The sequence below is a fragment of the Podarcis raffonei genome, chromosome 16 (assembly GCF_027172205.1).
Source record: "Podarcis raffonei isolate rPodRaf1 chromosome 16, rPodRaf1.pri, whole genome shotgun sequence".
In the NCBI taxonomy this organism is placed as follows: Eukaryota; Metazoa; Chordata; class Lepidosauria; order Squamata; family Lacertidae; genus Podarcis; species Podarcis raffonei.
Window position 1 is genome coordinate 23687674 of NC_070617.1, and position 14110 is coordinate 23701783.

General features: G+C 51.7%; 1 protein-coding gene across 1 annotated transcript in view; it reads right to left on the reverse strand.

The window, feature by feature from the left end:
• Positions 1 to 49: 49 nt before the first annotated feature.
• GAS2L1 (growth arrest specific 2 like 1) overlaps positions 50 to 14110 on the reverse strand; it is a 49895-nt gene continuing 35834 nt past the window's right edge. Inside the window, exons 3-6 of the mRNA XM_053368381.1 lie at positions 13878 to 13985; positions 10368 to 10464; positions 6019 to 6397; positions 50 to 2189 (exon numbers count right to left, since the gene is read on the reverse strand). Of these exons, the coding sequence (XP_053224356.1) occupies positions 518 to 2189; positions 6019 to 6397; positions 10368 to 10464; positions 13878 to 13985 (2256 nt within the window). The 3' untranslated portion in view covers positions 50 to 517. The remainder of the gene's footprint in view (positions 2190 to 6018; positions 6398 to 10367; positions 10465 to 13877; positions 13986 to 14110) is intronic.

A 14110-nucleotide genomic window follows, 5' to 3' on the forward strand; every position in this document is an offset into this window, starting at 1 on the left:
TCTATAGCGTCCACTCGGCTGGGAAGGCGCCTTTGTAAAACACCCCCAAGGGGGTCAAAGCTGAGGCATGGGTTAAATGAGAAGGGAGCAAGAGGTTTAGAGGTCAAAAGTGCTACTCGAATTGGAAGACTGGGGAGGGGAGTGGAAGGCGATCAAAGCCGACTCAAAAGAATTTTACAACGGCCGATGCGAGCGAATATTGGAGCACGTCAGAAGCTCCTCGCTGTGTTATCCAGTGTCCAAAGACTTTCCCCTGAAAGCTTCTCTCTCACACACACACACATACACACAAATTTGCTACGAAGCCATGCCACTCTCCAGCCACAATTCAAAACCAAACCCCAATGGAAGAACCACCTTAGAAATTAAAGGCATCTCCACCCACACAATCCTTTCAGAACAGCAGCAATATTGAGGTCACCGAAGGAACAGTGCCCGAGGGACGGGGGAAGGAAGGCTGGGCAACTGAAGCAGCCAGGAAGGAGAGAGGAGGCAGCCGGTTGCCCTCTGGCACCCCTCATGCCCAGGCGCCCTCGTCGGCCACCCCGGACTCCGCCGGGCCGTGGGAAGGCTCCACAAGGGAGGCGAAGACGTTGTGGAAGGCTGCCCAGGGTCGGTACTGCTCTGGAGGGCGCTTGGAAGGGCTGCCCTTGGGCGAGGCGCCCCCTGCTGGAGACTTGCCCACCCCCACCGCCTTGTAGCTGAGGGGCGTGGGGATTTTCGAAGGGGTCTTGTCCGGCTGGGAGTCGGTGCGAGGCTTGATCATGGGGCGCAGTTTGAGTTTGTAGATGGAAGGCACACGGTCTGGCTTCTTGAGGGACGACTTCGGGCGCAGCACAACTTCCTCAGAGGGAGCGGACCCCCCGGCGGCCTCGCGGAGCGGAGAGTCCAGGTCCGTATCGGCTGCCTCCGTGACGCCCCACGGGCTGTCCGTCAGAGGCTCGGGAAGCTCCGCCCCTTCCTGGACCTCCTGCAGGTCGTTCAGGCAGACGTAGCAGTTGCTCTCGTCCGAGGAGCTGGACAGAGCTGGCTTCCTCCAGCGTGTGGCTCGCTCCAGAGGCACCGGTGAGTCCCACAGCTCGCAGGTGTCGGCCGAGCCGTTGTGGAAGTCGGGGGGCACCGCAGTGCCCGCTTCGGGGACCCCCGGCCTCTGGGAGGCGGCGTTCCTCTTGGGCTCGTCTTTCGCCTCGCCCGGGAGGCCGTACTTGCTGAAAAAGTTGAGGGACGACGAGGAGGAGCTGGAGGAGCAGTAGGCCGAGTCGGCGGCTCCTTGATCTGGGGTGGTTTGCAGGAGGCGGGGGCCGTCGCAGGCCCGGCCCAGGGGCTCTAACTGCTCTGGCTCCCCATCCACCACCAGGCCCATCATTTGGGAATTGGCCAGGAACTCTTCCTCCAGTCGCTGGAACAGCTGCTGCTCCTGGCAGGGGTCCAGGCGCAGAGGGGTCCGGAAGGTGTGAGCCAGCTCTTCCAACTCCCGTCCTAAACTGTCTGAGGGCTGCCGTGAGTGCCCGCTCCCGGCAGGCCGGGGCTGCTGCCTCGTGGCCCCGCGGGATCCCCCCAAAGCTGGCTGCTTCTGCCTCAGAGTCCCGCAGGCCGAGGGAGGCGGCGTCCGCGGCCGGGGGTCTGTCGTTTTCGTGGAGGGGAGAGACCCCCTGCGGTTGGCGAGCGCCGGGCTCCGAGACCCCACCGGCGTCCCTGGCGCCCACCTGGCTGGGCTCTTGGTCCTGGGGGTGCTTCTTCCAGAGCCCCCGGGCCTCTCCTTGGGGTCTTCGGCCCGCGCCCAAGAGTGCTGCCCATCCTTACCTCGGCTGATGACCAGAACGGTGGGCTCCCCGCTGGGCCTCCCCTGGCTTCGTGCCCGTGGGCGAGGGCTCTGCTGCACGGACGGCTTGAGGTGCCCATTGGCCATCCGGGGGCGGCCGCGTTCTTCCGCCTCAGTCCTCCGGGGCGCCAGAGATGACCTTGGCAAGTCCACCCGGTCTCGTGACTGGCTGCGGCTGGCCGGCTGCCTCTTGGGGCTGGCGTGGGCCTGAGGGCTGGTCCCTTCACCCAGCCGCCGCCCGGGCTCCTTCCTGAGTGCTGGGCCGCTGCTGCCGCCATCTTCGTTGTGCCTCCTCCCCAAAGTGCCACTCTGCGCGGAGGACGCGGAGGAATCGCTGTCTCCAGAAAGACGCCGGGCTCTGGGGGGCCTAGAGAGGAGGGGAAAAGGCAATTGTGGTGGTTAGAAGCGTTAGCATTTATCCATACAAAAAGATTTCCATAATGCCATTCACAATAACGGTGCAGAATGCGGCAGCCGGACTGTTGACTGGAGTTTCTTGCCGTGACACCATTCTTAAAAAAGCTGCCCATCTACGACCAAGCCAGGTTCAAGTTTCTTGTGCTAATTTACAAAGGCTGAATCCTTATACAGTGGCACCTCGGGTTACATACGCTTCAGGTTACAGACTCCGCTAACCCAGAAATAGTGCTTCAGGTTAAGAACTTTGCTTCAGGATGAGAATAGAAATCGTGCTCCGGTGGCGTGGCTGCAGCAGGAGGCCCCATTAGCTACAGTGGTGCTTCAGGTTAAGATCAGTTTCAGGTTAAGAACGGACCTCCGGAATGAATTAAGTACTTAACCCGAGGTACCACTGTATCCCAGTTCAAGCATTGAGGTCATCTGCCAAAGAGTTGTGGTTTGTTCCCTGAATTGGTGAGGATCGTTTGACAACAACAAGGGCGGTGGTTATTGTTTTGATGTTTCAGTTTAATTATTTACTTGTGTTTTAGCTTGTATTTCATTCTGTGAACCACCCTGGGATCTCTTGATGAAGGGCGGAATATAAATTTAATAAATTTAAAAACAAATAGTGTCATCAGCCCAGTCCTGTGGAACATTCTGCCACTAGAGATTCAGCAGGCAACTTTTAAACTCCTGCTGAAAGCTTTTCTATTCCCCCTGGCCTACGATTAGGAATATATCCTTCCGCAAGGGTAAACTGGTGGCTGTCTTAAACCTTTTAAATAGTTTTACTGTATGGTTTTTATGTTTCATTGCTATAAACCGCTTTGATTTTTTTAAAACAACAACAACACGCAAATATTTTTATGAATAAATAAGTTAATAAATGTCAGAGCGGCTTACAACAATTATACATGAAACCACATTTTTAAATTAAAAAAATATATTAAAAATTGGAAATTGGAAATCAGCTCAGTATTGTGGAAAGGTGTCAAATGGCATCAGGCTGGGGAAAGGTTGAGGAGGTGGCATCTTCCAAGAAAACAACAACATCCTAGTGGGCAAGGTGGTCTGATTAGATAATTTGTAATGAATCATATAATTATATAGTGGGAAGGGCCATCTATTCCAATCCCCTGCAATGCAGAAATCTTTTGCCCAACACGGGGCTTGAACCCTCGACCCTGAGATTAAGAGTCTCATGCTCTACTGACTGAGCTACCCCAGGCCCATGGGCTGGCTCTTTCCCACAACAGTTGTACAGTTTATGTTTTCCATCATTATGACAGTGAAGCTGGAGCCTAAGGGTAGAGGACTTCCATTGCAGCTGCCCTGAGGAGGAACCTTAAGGCTCTCTGTGCCTTTGTGCATCTGTTTAGCTGTTGGATACAGCAATGCTTGCCAAGTTGGATGGCTTGAAAAAACAACTAGGCAAGTTCACGGAGGGGACAGCTGTCATGATGGCTATGTTCCCCTTCCACTGCCAGGGGGGCAGCAGTGGAGAAAGTGATGTTGCACCCGGTCCTGCTCCCAAGCTGCCCTTTACCCAGGAGATACTAAAAGCAGTTTCCTGCCTGGTGGTCTTCTCCCTTCGGAATGGCATAGAGCCGAAGGAGGAAGTCAAACGAGCGACACTCTTGGAAAGCTCTATGGGCTTCCCAAGGCTCAGGTGACTGTACTGACCTTTTCCAAGCAATCTGCACAAAAGTCTGATCTGGGATGCTCTAACAACATCTCTGCACAGGACCACAGAGTGGTACCCTGTGTGTGTATTGGCATAAGTTGGTATTACAAAGATCCTCAGCATCTCTAGAGGAGAGAAACCAACTAGCAGGTTTGCCAGGAATGGATAAGACAAGGAAAAGTTCTTACCACCTACTTTTTATTCAATATTCACAGAGAGAGGCTTGGGAAGGCAGCCTCTTGGAATAATGGTGTTGTCTTGAGTGAGTCTCCACCCCCTTTTTCTCCCACTTCCTTATTCATCATCTGTTATACAGGTGAGGCTGAGGGCCCTTTGCTTCTGAGCCCTTTGATCTCCTACTTTCAAGGCTCGCTGGGTTCTGGGAGAAGGGAGTGGGTCTGGAATGCTTTCTAAAGACACTGTGTCCTTCAGCTGTTGCTCTCCTGGTTCTTCCTCTTCCTCCTCCTCCTCTCCCATTATTTCCCAACTTTCCCCCTCATTTGCCTCTGAGCTGCGACCTCCCTCAAACCCCTGTTGCAATTCTGAACTGTCTTCTTCTCTGGAAGGGCCTTCTTGGTAGTGGCGCCCGCCCTGTGGAACGCCCTCCCATCAGATGCCAAGGAAATAAACAACTACCTGACTTTTAAAAGCTATCTGAAGGCAGCCCTGCTTAGGGTAGTCTTTGATGTTTGATGTTTTTTAATATGCGGTTGGGAGCCAACCAGAGTGGCTGGGGAAACCCAGCCAGATGGGCGGGGTATAAATAATAAATCGTTCTACCCGGACACTGAGGTCCAGCGCCGAGGGCCTTCTGGCAGTTCCCTCACTGCGAGAAGCCAAGTTACAGGGAACCAGGCAGAGGGCCTTCTCGGTAGTGGCACCCTCCCTGTGGAACGCCCTCCCACCAGATATCAAAGAGAACAACTACCAAACTTTTAGAAGACATCTGAAGGCATCCCTGTTTAGGGAAGCTTTTAATGTTTAATGTATTACTGTGTTTTAATAATAATAATAATAATAATAATAATAATAATAATAAAAAATTTTATTTATATCCCGCCCTCCCCAGCCGAAGCCGGGCTCAGGGCGGCTAACAACAATAAAAAATACAAAAGTACAACACAAACAACACTCTAAAATCATTCATTATAAAATTAATTAAATTCAAGCCACTGGCCACCATTGGGCCAGAGCTCCGTGAAGATTGCCGAGGGAGGGAGTCAGGCTGTGCCCTGGCCAAAGGCCTGGCGGAACAGCTCTGTCTTGCAGGCCCTGCGGAAAGATGTCAAGTCCCGCAGGGCCCTAGTCTCTTGTGACAGAGTGTTCCACCAGGTCGGAGCCACAGCCGAAAAAGCCCTGGCTCTAGTTGAGGCCAGCCTAACTTCTCTGTGGCCTGGGACCTTCAAGATGTTTTTATTTGAAGACCGTAAGTTTCTCTGTGGGGCGTACCAGGAGAGGCGGTCCCGTAGGTACGAGGGTCCTAGGCCATATAGGGCTTTAAAGGTTAAAACCAGCACCTTAAACCTGATCCTGTACTCCACCGGGAGCCAGTGCAGTTGATATAGCACCGGATGAATGTGATCTCGCAGCGAAGACCCCGTAAGGAGTCTCGTTGCAGCATTCTGCACCCGCTGGAGTTTCTGGGTCAGTCTTAAGGGCAGCCCCACGTAGAGCGAGTTACAATAATCCAGTCTGGAGGTGACCGTCGCGTGGATCACAGTGGCTAGGTCAGGGCGAGAGAGGTAAGGAGCCAACTGCTTAGCTTGGCGGAGATGGGAAAATGCCGCCTTTGTTATAGCTGCAATCTGCACCTCCATGGAAAGGGAGGTGTCGGTTGGAAGCCACCCAGAGTGGCTGGGGAAGTCCAGCCAGATGGGCGGGGTATAAATAAATTATCATTATTATTATTATTATTATTATTATTATTATTATTATTATTAATCAGTCTAGGGAGGCAGTCTCCACCATTCCTCCTCTGCCCAGCCGCTGACACTAGGTAAGGCTGGCAAAGCTGCAGAACTGCTGCTGGTCTGTGTAGACCAGTTAACTGGACCCAGGGAACAACTCGGGATAAGGCAACTTCCTCCATCCAGAAAACAACCTACATTACCTGAGGGTGTTGGACAGCCGCGAGTCACTGGTGTCCCGCTGAACCGTGGGCCCCCTCAGTGGGCTGGCAGAGCTCTGGCCGGACCTTGAGGGCGGCCCGTCGTGCTTCGCGGTCAAAGGACCCCCTGGCAGCTGCCGCGGAGGGGTGTGGTCTCCTCCAGGCCCCTTGGCCGGGTGTCCGGGACGGGTCCCTTTCGTGTGGCTCGGGTCCCCTCCAGCGGAGAGCCGCTTATCCCCGCCACGGAGGGGTTCGGAGAGCTTGTGCTGGCTCATGGCTTCAGCCCGGCGCTGGGCACTGGGGCTGCCTGTCTGGGGGCTGCCTGGAGTCACTGTCTTCTGGGGGGAGAATCCGAGCCCCCGAGTCTGGTTCAGGCGGTGGGCTGCAACAGAGAGAGAGAGGACATCAGGACGAGTGAGGAAAATGAAACAAAAACGGTCTTCCATCCCCAGGATAGAAAAGCATCCACAAGCCACTCTTAAGATATTCCCTTCCACCTGAAGAGGAACAGGCATGACTGTTGTATGTCACATGCCTGTTTACACTCCAGCACAGAAAACAGCTTGCTGGGAACTTCCGTTTGTGTATAGCTTTTGCTTATGCTGCTTGCTTGGACACAAAGGAGAGAAGACATGTTTTTCCCTTTGTCCTGATGCTGAATAAAATGCCTGTAAATACTCTTTACACAGCCTCTATCCGCCCTTCTGTTGTGGAGAGTTATTTTCTCTGCTGGCTTGCGTGCTCAGTTTCTGAAGGTTTCTGAGGCTCGAGTCGCAGTTACCGTATTTTTCACTCTATAAGACACACTTTTTCCCTCCTAAAAAGTAAGGGGAAATGTGTGTGCGTCTTACGGAGTGAATGCAGGGCAGCGGGGAGCCTTCATCCCGCTGCCCTGTGGAGGCTTCACGCCACTATCCCCGGCTTTTGCGGGAGGTGGCTCTGTCCCTTCCCCCACCTCCCAGAAAACTCCCCAAGAGCCACGCTCCCTTTAAAGAGCGCACGGCTCTTGCGGGAGGTGGGGGGAAAGCCAGGAGGCTTGCTTTCGCTGAAGCCAGGAGGGCAAGAGGGATCGGTGCACACTGATCCCGCTTGCTCTCCTGGCTTAAGGGATAGCCCTGCAAAGCTTCCTGAGCGAAGAGGGAGGAGTGCTTCCTCTTCGCTCAGGAGGCTTTGCGTTGCTTTCTTATTTCTTGTTTTCCTCCCCTAAAAACTAGGAGCATCTTATGGTCCGGTGCGTCTAATAGAGTGAAAAATATGGTGTATGCTGATCCAAGGCTGGAGATCGCCCGGCTGCTGGTCAGTGGGCTGGAGCCAGCTGCTGGCCTGCCAATTGCCCCCATTTCCTTGGATGCATGCCAACAGCCACATCGCCTGGGGCGAGTTCTCCCAGACCTGTGGCGAGTGAGATCTCTACCTCACGTCCATTGCGGTTTTCAAGCAAGTACAGAAGAGGAATTGCCCCAGCCAAGCACCAGGAGGACTCTAGGTTTCTTACCTTCTTCTCACCCTGAACCAATGAGGGAAGACCCTCTCCCAAACTCTCAGTGAACACAGGCTGGGGTGACAAATAATGGCTGGCTGGTTAGCCAAGCCAATATTTGGTGAACCTTCTTAACAGGGGGGGGGGGAAGCTTATTTCTGGCTGTGTCTCCTAAGTTAGCTTCCCCTGCTCTGTGGTTGCAAGCAAGGATCTGTCAGGGATTCTAAAACCATTTTTATTTATTTTTTCCCCATATATATTTTTACCAAATCAGCCACATTAAAACAAATTTAATACAAATTTCTGCCAGGGATTCTTTAGCTGTGATTCCTGCATTGTAGGGGTTTGGACTAGATGAAACTTAAGGTCCCTTGCAACTCTACAGTTCTGTGATACTACCTGGCTACCTGGAGAGTGAACTCATGTCTTTTGTTTCTCAAAGCTCACTAACGGCTAATGTCAGCTGTGCACATTCTTGTGGACTAGCAGATTTTGCTAATTGATCTACAAGGCTGTCTCACCAGACTCTCCCTAGCCCAACCCCTCATTGCTCCATTCCGTTATCTCATCTGGAACACAAGCTTTTGCACCAATGCTACTGGGGAGATAACAAGCTGTCCTTGCACAAGGTATTTATCCCAATACATAGTTGGACTGAGGGACGCGGGTGGCGCTGTGGGTTAAACTACAGAGCCTACAGAGCCCACAGAGCTTGCCGATCAGAAGGTCAGAGGTTCGAATCCCTGCGATGGGGTGAGCTCCCGTTGCTCAATCCCTGCTCCTGCCCACCTAGCAGTTCAAAAGCACGTCAAAGTGCAAGTAGATAAATAGGTACCGGTCTCTGGTGTTTCCGTGTGCTGCTCTGGTTCACCAGAAGCGGCTTAATCATGCTGGCCACATGACCCAGAAGCTGTACGCTGGCTCCCTTGGCCTATAGAGCGAGATGAGCGCCGAAACCCCAGAGTCGGCCACAATTGGACCTAATGGTTAGGGGTCCCTTTACCTTTACCTTTATAGTTGGACTGATGTACTTTCAACTGAACATAGTGGAATGTCTGTTTTTAATTTTTTTTTTTAAGTCAAGTTTCTAGGCTATAGGGTTGCAAGGCTCAGCATCCAAGGCAATCAGAAGGCAGAGAAAAAAACAGCAAGCAGGGTAACTCCAGGTCACTGTTTTGTGCAAAGCGCAATGAACCCGTGTGGAAGGAAGCTATGATGGCCACGAGCCACAAGGGGGCACTGCGAGAATGCAGCAAACCCCCACCTTCAGAAGTCGAAAGTTCCCAGGCTTGATTATGTAGCCGTTTTGAGGTTAATATAGTTTCATGCTCTCCGCTTCCCTGAACAACAGGAAGACTCAGAGTCAGCTGCTATGGGGTCAGTTTCCTGGGAAGGAAAACAGAAGGCTCACAGCATGACTTGCTGAGCTACAATGCAGGAGAGCAAGGGATGGCCTTTGTAAACAAGGCAGCCCCTCCAAGGATCGTGCCAAGTCAGGTTCCCAATTGGGAAAGATCCAGAAATCTTGGCTTATCTTTATGCGCAAACACGTTCCCCAAGATGGCATAAAAAAGCAGTCTGCAGGATGAGGCTGCTGATAGATATAGTCCGCCATCCTTTCCTCACAGTGGCCAAAGGCCCCAAAGAACCAAGTTAGGCTGCCTCTGCACCTGGAAGTTCTGTACGAATATCAGAAGAGCCTTTCTGCCAGATCAGGCCCATGGCCCATTCAGCCTGTCACCCTCTCCCCACAATGGACAATCAGAAGCCCAGAGCAGGATCCGGGCACAAGAGCACTCTGTCCCTCCTCCGTGGTTTCCAGGGACTGGTAGTGGTACCTTGGTTCTCAAACGCCTTGGTTCTCAAATGCCAGAAACCCAGAAGTAAGTGTTCCGGTTTTCGAACGTTTTTCAGAAGCCAAACGTCGGATGTGGTCGTTGGCTATTGTTTCCGGGGCACCTGCACCAATCCGAAGCCGCACCTTGGTTTTCGAACATTTCAGAAGTTAAATGGACTTCCGGAACAGATTAAGTTTGGTGCTTTTGTTCTTGCTATTTATTTTGTGCTTTTGTTTTTGAGGCTTTTTCAGTTTTTGTTTTTCTGACTGTGTGGACCCCAGTTCAGCTACTGATTGATTGTGTGACTGCAGAAGCGGATAAAAGCCCCCCATCCAAACAATGACTATCATCAGTGCAGGTAAGAAAAAAACGTTAATTTTAATTTTTATCATCTACAATACCATCTTATTTATTTTATAGCGCAGTACATTGATTATTGCTTTCATTTCATGGATCAATGGTCTCGCTAGATAGTAAAATTCATGTAAAATTGCTGTTTTGGGGGTTGTTTTTGAATGTCTGGAACGGATTAATCCGTTTTGCGATACTTTCTATGGGAAAGCGCACCTTGGTTTCGGAACGCTTTGGTTTTGGAACTGACTTCCGGAACAGATTAAGTTTGAGAACCAAGGTACCACTGTATTCAGAAGCATGACTCCCTTGGAAAGCTCTGCTGGGTGTTTCATGATGTACACACACACAAACACACACACATTGAAAGCACGCAGCTTTCAAGAATCCTGGGAAGTATGGCTTGTTAAGTGCGCTGGGAACTGCAGCTCTGTGGGGGCAAACGACAGCTCCCATGGTTCTTTTCCTTGTCTTATCCATTCCTGGCAACCTGCCGTGGCGGTTGGATCCTCTGCCGCCTGACATCTAGAGATGCTGAGGATCTTTGTAATACCAACTCATGCCAATACACACACACAGGGTACCACTCTGTGCAGAGATGTTGTTAAAGCGTCCCAGATCAGACTTTTGTGCAGATTGCTTGGAAAAGGTCAGTACAAGTCCCCGGAGTCCTCCATACTCACAGAAAGAGGCGCAGCGGCACGGATCGTGCTTGTCCAGGTAGTGTTCCAGGGTGTCCCAGCCCCCGCCGACCCGCACCATCACATGGTTCCTCAGCACCTGTGTGGGCAACCCAAAAAAACCCCACATCAGGTGAGCAGGTTTTGCCGGTGGGATCAATAGGGTGCGTCCTCACATGGGGAGAGGGGAGGGGAGATTGCTGGGTGGGGTGCAACAGGTGTAATTGCGTTTTAGATCAGTGGTTCCCAATTAGCTAATTACTGAGGACCACCTGTTTTTCAAAAGCCAAGGCATGGAACCCCCTACTTTTGCAAATTTTGATACCTCTGCAAAGCAATTTTTTGAACAAAATGTGGGGGAAGGCCCTAATAAACAAAGGATTTTAGCTATACAGTCGTACTTTAGTTGTCAGATGGAATCCGTTCTGGAAGTCCGTTTGACTTCTGAAAACGTTCGACAACCAAGGTGCAGCTTCTGATTGGCTGCAGGAACCTCCTGCAGCCAATCGGAAGCTGCGTCGTATGTTCGGCTTCCAAAGAATGTTCGCAAACTGGAACACTCACTTTCGGGTTTGCGGTGTTCGGGAGCCAAAACGGACGAGTACCAAGGCGTTTGGGATCCAAGGTACAACTGTACTAAAAAACAGACCAAGGCTGAGCGATATCTGCTTTTCAACATCGTGATATATAAAGGAAAAGGTAAAGGGACCCCTGACCATTAGGTCCAGTCATAGCTGACTCTGGGGTTGCGGCGCTCATCTCACTTTATTGGCTGAGGGAGCCGGCGCACAGCTTCCAGGTCATGTGGCCAGCATGACTAAGCCGCTTCTGGCAAACCAGAGCAGCGCACGGAAACACCGTTTACCTTCCCGCCGGAGTGGTACCTATTGATCTACTTGCACTTTGACGTGCTTTCGAAGTTGGCAGGAGCAGGGACCGAGCAATGGGAGCTCACCCCGTCACAGGGATTCAAACCACTGACCTTCTGATTGGCAAGTCCTAGGCTCTGTGGTTTAACCCACAGCGCCACCCGCGTCCCATATATCAGCAGCTAAACATCATGATACTCAGATATATCATGATGCCTGGAATTGGAGATCGGGCGTGGGGATGAGGGATGGGGCAGCCGCAGAGATCCGGGGGATGGAGGGAGGAGAGGAAGCGCAGTCATCTTCACCGAATGGTTTGAGTGGGATGGAATGAGGGGTGCCATCAAGACACCGTCAGTGGGGCAGCCAGCACTGGCAACCAGCAAAGATGCATGCCCACTGTGGCGACTGCTGCTTTCCTGCTGACTGAGAAAAGCTGCCCCGCCTCAGTGCCAGGAGAAAGCAGTGCCACGGTGCCTTGAAGTGAGGGCGATCAGCTGCCCTGTTTCCCCTCAGCATCAGGGAAAGCAGCTCAGATCGGCAGTGTCATCCGCAGTGTCTTGAAATTGGCTGCCCTGCTTATATTGATGCGAATTGCCAGGTCAAAAACATTATGGCGGTGCGATTTCAAAACCAATATTGGCCAATGTATTGAAAAATCAGGGTGTGCTAAAACAGACCATAAATTTTGTGATATTGCCATAAAAATTGCAAAAAAATAGTTTGGGGGTGGGGAGGCAAGGGGTGGGGCTCTCTGGGTGCATTCTGCAGACCCCTAATTGGGAAACACTGTTTTAGATTATTGCCCTTAAATTACTAAAAGAACGTCAAGGACCGGCTCTCCAATATAAAACAGCCCAGACCCTGCGGTGTCCATCAGAGGTCCTTGCACCCGACCCAAAGTGAGCTGCTGGAACAGGGTTGGGAGGGAGACATGAGAACAGGTCTGTTCAGGGGTGTTTTCCAGGGAGGTGGGCCTGGAGCCATCCTTGCCAGGCTTGAGGTCCCAAGCTAAGACCGTTTCCTTCAATCAGGTCTTTTGCATTCCTCAAGCAGAGGTTGGGTGGCCATCTGTCATGGATGCTTTAGCTGAGATTCCTGCATTGCAGGGGGCTGGACCAGGTGACCCTCAGAGAAGCTTCCAATTCTATGATTTAATTGCCCCCTAGGAGGGTGCTTGGGACGCGGGTGGTGCTGTGGGTTAAACCACAGAGCCTAGGACTCGCCGATCAGAAGGTCGGCAGTTCGAATCCCCGCGACGGGGTGAGCTCCCGTTGCTCGGTCCCTGCTCCTGCCAACCTAGCAGTTCGAAAGCACATCAAAGTGCAAGTAGATAAATAGGTACCGCTCCGGCGGGAAGGTAAACGGCGTTTCTGTGCACTGCTCTGGTTCGCCAGAAGCAGCTTAGTCATGCTGGCCACATGACCCGGAAGTTGTGCGCCGGCTCCCTCGGCCAATAAAGCGAGATGAGCGCCGCAACCCCAGAGTTGGTCACGACTGGACCTAATGGTCAGGGGTCCCTTTACCTTTACCTTTATATATCACAATGTTGAAAACCAGATATCACTCAACCTTGATCTGTTTTTTAGTACAGTCGTACGAAAACGCCTTGGTACTCATCTGTTTTGGCTGACGCGGGTGGTGCTGTGGGTTAAACCACAGAGCCTAGGACTCGCCGATCAGAAGGTCGGCGGTTCGAATCCCCGCAACGAGGTGAGCTCCCGTTGCTCGGTCCCTGCTCCTGCCAACCCAGCAGTTCGAAAGCACGTCAAAGTGCAAGTAGATAAATAGGTACCGCTCCGGCGGGAAGGTAAACGGCGTTTGCGTGTGCTGCTCTGGTTTGCCAGAAGCGGCTTAGTCATGCTGGCCACATGACCCGGAAGCTGTACGCCGGCTCCCTCGGCCAATAAAGCGAGATGAGTGCTGCAACCCCAGAGTCGGCCACGACTGGACCTAATGGTCAGGGGTCCCTTTACTTAGGAGGGTGCTTGTCTCGTAACAAGGTTATACATCACCTTATACATCACTGGATGAGCATCTAAGGGATTTTGCCTTGCTCACTGTATTAAATTTTCCTCATTGTACTTTGACGCTTTGTATAAAGCTACCGATAGATGCAATCAATGATAATAGTAATAATAATAATCTGATCTCACAGAGTCTAGAGCAGTGGTCCCCAAACTTGGGGGGGGGGTGGAAGGGGAGACCACCCCCCCCTTGGTTCCATAAACTCATCCCCAGTGCTCCCTACCCTACAAAAGCATTATTCAGGATTGTGGTTTGTACATCCCACTAAGGAATAACACGATAAAATCCGAAACAGTAACAATTAATTGCACGTTTTATTCAAAATCCAATTAAAACTATGTGATTTAATTAATTTAACAAAGTTGACGGGCTTGATCCAGGGCATTTCAAAGTCTGTTAGACATTTACACCTCCAGCCCCCCCGCCGCCCCACATCTGCTGCCCCCTTGCCTCTTAGCACCATGATAGGTAATCCCACAGCCCTCTAGGTGGTGGTGTACACCCCAGTTTGCAAACAACTGGTTTAGAGCCCAGCAGAGAGATTATTCTTTTTGGGGGGGAGGGGACGGGAAAGCTAGGAGGGGAGGGAAAGAGAGGTATTTGTAGAAGATCTTACTCGAACAAAGATCAGGGCGTTGGAGTCTCCCACTTTATATTTACCCTCTGAGACTTTGACCATGGGGAACTGGGATGGGCAGGTACAATGGCCCAGGATCTCTCTTACCTAAGGGGGAAGGGGAAAGAGAGGGTGGAGAGAAAAAGAAAAGTCACTGATTAGCAACCAACCCATCACAAACATTCCAACACGCTGCTCCTTTGCAGCCCACAACAAAATAAAATTGATTCAAG